General features: G+C 43.3%; 1 protein-coding gene and 1 pseudogene across 1 annotated transcript in view; one reads left to right on the forward strand and one right to left on the reverse strand.

Annotated features, from left to right (window-relative positions):
• Nucleotides 1-6,635, reverse strand: part of DNMBP (dynamin binding protein) — a 93,681-nt gene that overhangs the window by 55,679 nt on the left and 31,367 nt on the right. Inside the window, exon 3 of the mRNA XM_012661776.1 lies at nucleotides 3,992-5,998. Coding sequence (XP_012517230.1) covers nucleotides 3,992-5,998 — 2,007 coding nt within the window. The remainder of the gene's footprint in view (nucleotides 1-3,991; nucleotides 5,999-6,635) is intronic.
• On the forward strand, nucleotides 2,403-2,883 carry LOC105824354 (annotated as a pseudogene).

Here is a 6,635-nt window from a genome sequence, read left to right on the forward strand (position 1 = left end):
GCAAGGGGTACATGGGAAATCTGTCCCTTCCTCCCAATTTTGCTGTGAATTTAAAATTGCTCTAGAAAAGTCAAGTCTTTTAAAAAAAAGTCTATCAGGTAGAGAACATTTTACATGTTATGAAAATATACAATCATATCACAACATTTTGGTTGATAGTAATAACACATCATGCATTTATTTCATACATAAATACATGACCTCTGAAAATTTTAGTGTAATCCTATCATAAGAAAAGTATTTGCTATTGATCATGGTCACTACTATTATTTAAGAACGTGTAAACAAAGAGTTTTAATAAACTACAGAGTAAGTTATAATTTAGGAATCATCAGGAATTTCAATTTCTTGTCCCTGAATTCCAAAGATTACTAACTTTCAGGAATTTGGAAACATCAGCTGACCACAAGTGAGTGACAGAAACGAATGCAAATCCCCTGTGGAGTCAGATGCCTTTATCTCATCATCTCAGGTGATGAAATTTTCCAAGTACTACGATCAGGGCACAGTAAAAGATACCCAGACACACACAGAGTCTAGATCACATGAACCAGGCCCATGTGACATTAAAGACAGTCTCACTAGGACTGAATACCTTAGAATCACACATAGACTATAAAACAACTATGCTTGCCATGTGAAAGATACCTATGGGACACAGGAAACTATAAAAGGTTAACATACCACATAGGAAAAAAAACAGAGCTTCTAGAAAATGAGTGCTCATGACTTCATAATTACAGGATCTTAAAAAGGAGCAATAGCTACAGTAAAGAACCTCACTGTGGGTCTGGCACAGCACTGGACTATTCTGCTACATTAACTGTGTCTGAGAAGCGGGGTGGCATCTCTGTGCTGGCAGGTGCCAGCTCCCCAGTAGGCCAACTCAAAGTAACAACAGAGGGAGGAGATCTCGGAAAGCTCTGGGAGATGGAGCAGGCAATTCAATCCAATTTCATCCAGTTAAACAAAATTCCATTGATCAGGTATTTAACGAATCCCTCTCATGTGTAGAACACCACACCAGGTATGTAGGAAATCACACGCTAACAGGTAGTATCTCTCTTCTCAGTAGGCAAATAAACAACCAAATATAATACTGATCAGATTAGGTAAATGCTGTATTGAAAGTTCTTTAAATCTCAGGCCTTAGAATTTCAAGATTAGAGATTGTACAGAAGTAGATTAGAGGAGTAAAGTCTAGATAATCAAAGTGATTAACTTCCACCTCTTTTGAGGGACTGCTTATATTGTTAGATACAGCTTTTATGAAGACAGAAAAAGATAACCTTGAGAGGAATTGTCCGTGATTACAAGGAATAATTTCATCATATTAGCAATAGATATAAACAATACATCTACTGAAAAATCAATCAAGTCAACATTAACATACCCAGAGCTGTATTTGGTGGATTCGGATTTTACAAAGTTTTCCTGATTGAGACTCTACCCACCTACTGTAGGTCTTTCACAGTATGAAACATTTAGCAGTTTAAAAAATAGTAAGCACACAGTCTGAATTATTAAACTAGTCCTGAAAAAGAAGGTCAGGTGAATTAAAAAGACCCACCAGTCTCATCACACAGTACCAGTCCATTAATCCATTTATCCATTTAAAGACACTGCACAGTGTTCTTAAGCACAGAAGATATAACATTTCTGTGGAACACTATTCATTCTAAAAAGTGTCCTTATTGGGAATATTGGAAAATTCCTGCCACCTGGAATGTGGGAGACTTTTGTTCTCCCACCCATGTGTCTAATGCAAGAATGGTTTACAGGTATATCTTGAAACTTGTAGGTATGGGAAGTGATGGAGAATGCTGGAGTTTGCTGTGGCTCTGGGGACGTAACACCCAGCCAGCCAAGGGTCCCTCAGCATTCCTTTCCAGGCGCTCTGAAATCAAGGTATCTGGTATTTCCCCAAGGGCTCAGATACTCCTAGTAAATGAACACCTTTTTGGGGACGTTTAAGCATCTGTCCTTGTGCTGTAGCTTGAGGGTAAACGTTGTGGCTGTCCTGTTGAGCACAGTGACCAGGGCCCAGCTGCCTCGCTGTCCCCTAATCAATCACACAGAGTTTGCTCTATCTAGGACCTTCCTGTCGCCACATCTCCAAGTCTGCGGTAGTTCCCTTAGAACTGTGCCCACGTGCACAGCAGTCCTTTCCTGAGCATATTTTGGACAGAGGTTTCCTCTCTTTCTGCAACACCATCTGCTTTCCATCTTTCAGAAAATCACTCGAAATTTTATTATATACATAATAATTATATATTATTATATAAAATTATCTATATTATTATATACAAAATTATATTATTCCAATAAAACTCTTTCTTGCTGGAATTTTTTATTAAATATTTTTCACTGGTGGGCTGTTGGGGTCGGTGAAGGATCCCAAGATGGCTGGGCGAAAACTTGCCCTAAGCCATTGATTGGGTAGCTTTTGGAGAGATCATATCCCAAAACCAAAAGGCTATTGCTAATTCCCTGAAATCCTGGAATGAGACCCTCACCCTAGGTTGGCTACTCTACCTGAGAATCCACCAGCTACTAACTGGGCTTACTACAGGGCCAATGTGGTCAAGGCAGGCTTGGTGGATGACTTTGAGAAGAAATTTAATGCCCTGAAGGTTCCTGTACCAAAGGATAAATATACTGCCCAAGTGGATGCTGAAGAAAAAGAAGATGTGAAAACTTGTGCTCAGTTGGTGTCTCTCTTGAAGGCCAAGACTGAGGAATATGAGAAACAGTTGGAGAAGATGAAGAACATAATTCTATTTGATCAGATGACCATCAAGGACTTGAATGAAGCCTTCCCAGAAACCAAGTTAGACAAGGAGAAGTATCCCTAGTGGCCTCCAGCCAATGGAGAATTTATAAAATTGACTCTGGGAGGAAGTTCTGGCCCTTATATTATACACTCTGGACATTAAAAATAAAAATAATTATGTAGTTACAAAAATATTTTTCATTCACTCTTAGAGACCTAAGGTGGAAGGGGAGGCAGTCAGTCTCCCACCCTGCTCAGTCTCCCACCCTGCTCTAGGCTCTCTTGACTGTGATCCTTCTGCTCTTATTTCTTATTCGAGTCCTGCTAGTCCTAGATCCCCAGATTATTCTTTATTATTTACATTCCTGATGACATCTTAGCTCAGAGGTCTCTGGTACTCAGGCCAAAAGTGACATGTAGTCCTGTTCTCCCTGGGCCCTAGACCACTTGCCTCCCTCTCCTACTCTTTCTACTTTATGAATTATTTCTCTTATGAGTCTGGTGAATATGAATGAAGTCTTCTCCAGAGGCTGATCATCCCCAAATTAAGGGACAGAATTTGAATTTCTGAATGTGCAAGGTAGGAAGCAGTAAACTGTAGTAGTTAAAAACATAAGCTTAAATCCCAGTTCCCTTGGCAAATTACTTAATCTCTTTAAGCGTTAGTTTCCTCATCTATAAAGTTCCCATGTGAATAGTCCCTGTACCTTTAGGCTGGCTATGAAGATTCTTTGTGTAAGCAAAGGCAGCTGGGCTAATATGCTAATAAATATTAGCTATTATTATTGTTGATGAAATCTAGTCCCTGGACCACAAAGATACACGACACAGTTTTCTCATGAGTCTTAGCCTGGAAGTCTAGTCCTTAATAGAGCCTGGTTAGAGAAAGTTATATTTAGGGAACCCCCATCTGCATAACTGCTGTGGATGCTGTAACAGTACAAGAGGTATAAATGTCAATAGGGGTATAACATCTCTGACGGTTGAGATTCCTTATCTGAGCAGCGAATGAAGTCAGGAGGCTACCATGGTCATAGAATGTATCAAGACGGAGCAATCCATTAATAATTGTGGTGAAAGAACAGAAAATTAGGTAGTAAAAATGTAAATCATTCTTTGCTGATCAAAGATGGTAACATACCCCTAAAACACAAGGGTAGGCTGTTACCTAGACTTGAGTATCAAGAAACCAGTATATGTTATTCCCAGATCACTTACCTCTAAGTTGCTGGAGTTCCATATTCAAACTTTCAATGTTACTCTCACAGAACTCGAGATTCTCAAGGGTCTCTGCCCTTAATGATTCATCTTGCTTCTCCTCCAGCAGTAAGTTTAGCTCCTCTTGAGCCCTGTTGTACATATCCAAGTCCTGCTCCATCTCCTGAATCTTCACCAAAACTAGGGGACAGGGGGAAGTTTGGTCCAGACTCTTGTCCATGTGCTCAGGGCCCTCCTTCTCTAGGGTCTCACAGCCAGGACAGTGACGGGTCAGGAGCTTGGGGGATCCTGCATTCATTCTCTGCTGTGCCGAGGGAGGCAGAGGAGCTGGGCGAGAGGGTCGCACGGCCAAGGGTGGCACAGGTTTCGGGTTCTGGTCAACCAGCAGATGGGGAGAAGTGGATGCTGGAGTACAGGGACGGGGTGGCGGTGGCCTTAGGGCCTTTCTCCTCTCGGGCAGCTCCTGCCGGGTGGTTAACTTTGAGGAACCTCGGACAATATCCTTCTCGGAGTTAAAGTCCATGATGGAAAAGTGGCGTAAGACTTTGTCTGGCTCTGTGCCAGGCCCTGCCAGGCTCCTCTCAAACTCTATCAGTTGTTGTGTCAACTTAGAATCCAGGTCAACGCCGCCATCTCCCTGTGAAAGCGTCGTTGCCTCCACAGCGAGCCCCTTGTCTTGTGGACCAGGCTTCATCTCGGATCTCTCTGATGCGGAGTAAAAGCTGGACACATTTTCTTTGGGTATAAGGTGCTTTTTAGCACACCTTGCTATGCCCTGGAGCTGAGAGCTCAACTGGCTGGGTTTAATGACCCTTGAGGCTGAAAGTGAGGAGCCCCTGTGAAGAGGGGGCACCGGCCTCTGAAGAGTGTTCGGCTGGGAATACGCTCTTTTGGGAGGTAGGCTGGTGTAGTCTCTAGTCCTTGCTTCCAGATGAAGAAGGTCAGAGTACTGTTCTGAGCGTGGGTGGCTCCCTCCGGCTGTAGAGTAATACTGGCTTTTCTGCAGTCTGGGATGAGAAGGTACCTGAGGTTGGGAGGAAATACCATTGGCTACCTCCAAAGGGTCAGTCATGGAAGAGTCTTTGGCAAGAGGCTTTTCGTGCTCCAAACCTGGGCTCCTTGGGGGCCCTCCTGAGGTGCCTTCATCCTGGTAAGAGTTTATGTTTGCTTCATACTCGGAAGTCAGATGACCTAGGGGAGAGGTGGATGTTTCGGAAATAACATAGTTGGACTTCTCTGCCTCATACTCACAAGATTCATGTCTTTGTTCCTCTACTACTAAGGAGTCCTCCAAACAATCCAGAGAAGTTTCAGGGATCTTGGCAAGGTTGTCTTCCTGAGGCAGGACCATGTTTTCCTCCATCCGTGAGTCAGGACATAACTTCACAAACCGGTAAGGAAAGATGCCTGTCCTGCCCTTCAGCGAGCCTTCCAGCCAGCCATCTTCCAAGGTCGCCAGAATTCGGATTTTATCCCCTACCTCAAAATCCAGCTCATTCGGCTCCAGGGCTTGGAATCTGTAGAGGGCGATCCCATAGGTCCCTGGCTGCCCGTCATCCTCGTCTGGCCCTCTCTCTTCTTCTTCTATGGGGGTATCTACTTCACCATTAACAAGGCCGTCATCTTGATTTCCAGAACTTACCAACTCATCCACAGTCCGCAGGGGCCCCAAAAGCTCTACAAAACCTTCTGGAAAAATGCCTCTTCGGCCCTCTAACTCCCCTTCAAACCAGCCTGGTTCAGGAACTCCAATAATGGTAATCACATCCCCTTCCCTGAAGTCCAACTCCTCATCCAGCTGGGCAGAAAGCCCCATCAGGGCCCGGGCTTGTCCCATGGAATATTCAGGAATCTCAAGCAGGGCACTCTGGGAGTGCCACTGCTGGCTTTGTGAGGAGAGGCAGAGCTCGCGGACACACGACGATGGGAAGAAGCCCCGTGCACCCCAGCAGCTTCGGCCCTGCAGCCAGCCTGCAGTGGGAGTGCCATCGAGAATCACGAGGTCACCTGAAGAAAGAGAAACAAAGAGAATGACCTCAGTCATCACCCCAGCAGAACGTTACCATAACTAATAGTGCAATTCATCATTTTAAACAGCTACCAAATTCAAGGAAACATACACCTAGGGCTTTAAGAGCATGAACACTTGTGACAATTTAATAAATGGAACATTCCTATAAACCTGTGGTTCTCACAGAGTGACCCATAGGGAATCCAAGGGGTGGATCCCTGAAATCCTTTCAGAGGATCTGTGAGCTCAAAACCATTTTCACAATAACATTAAGACTTCATCTACATTTTTCATTGTGTTCACATTTGCAATGATTGTGCAAATGCAATGGTGGGTAAAAATGCTGGCAATGTATAAACCAAGGCAGTGGCAACACACAAATTACACAAATTGTCACTGTATGGTCACTGTATTCTTTACCACCCTGTACTCATGTTTTTAAAAAATGACAGGATCAGTTAAAAACATCCTTGATAAAACAATATAAATAATTAATTGTGACAATATGGGAATTACACATAAAACACTTTTACTGGCTGTCTTAAGAAGTGCTTGAGCAACTGAGTTACAAGCTTGACCAACTGCTTGTTTTCAGAGAACACCATTTTATGTGAAAGAATGATTGACAGACAA

Source organism: Propithecus coquereli, unplaced genomic scaffold (assembly GCF_000956105.1).
Source record: "Propithecus coquereli isolate 6110/MARCELLA unplaced genomic scaffold, Pcoq_1.0 Scaffold73, whole genome shotgun sequence".
NCBI lineage: Eukaryota > Metazoa > Chordata > Mammalia > Primates > Indriidae > Propithecus > Propithecus coquereli.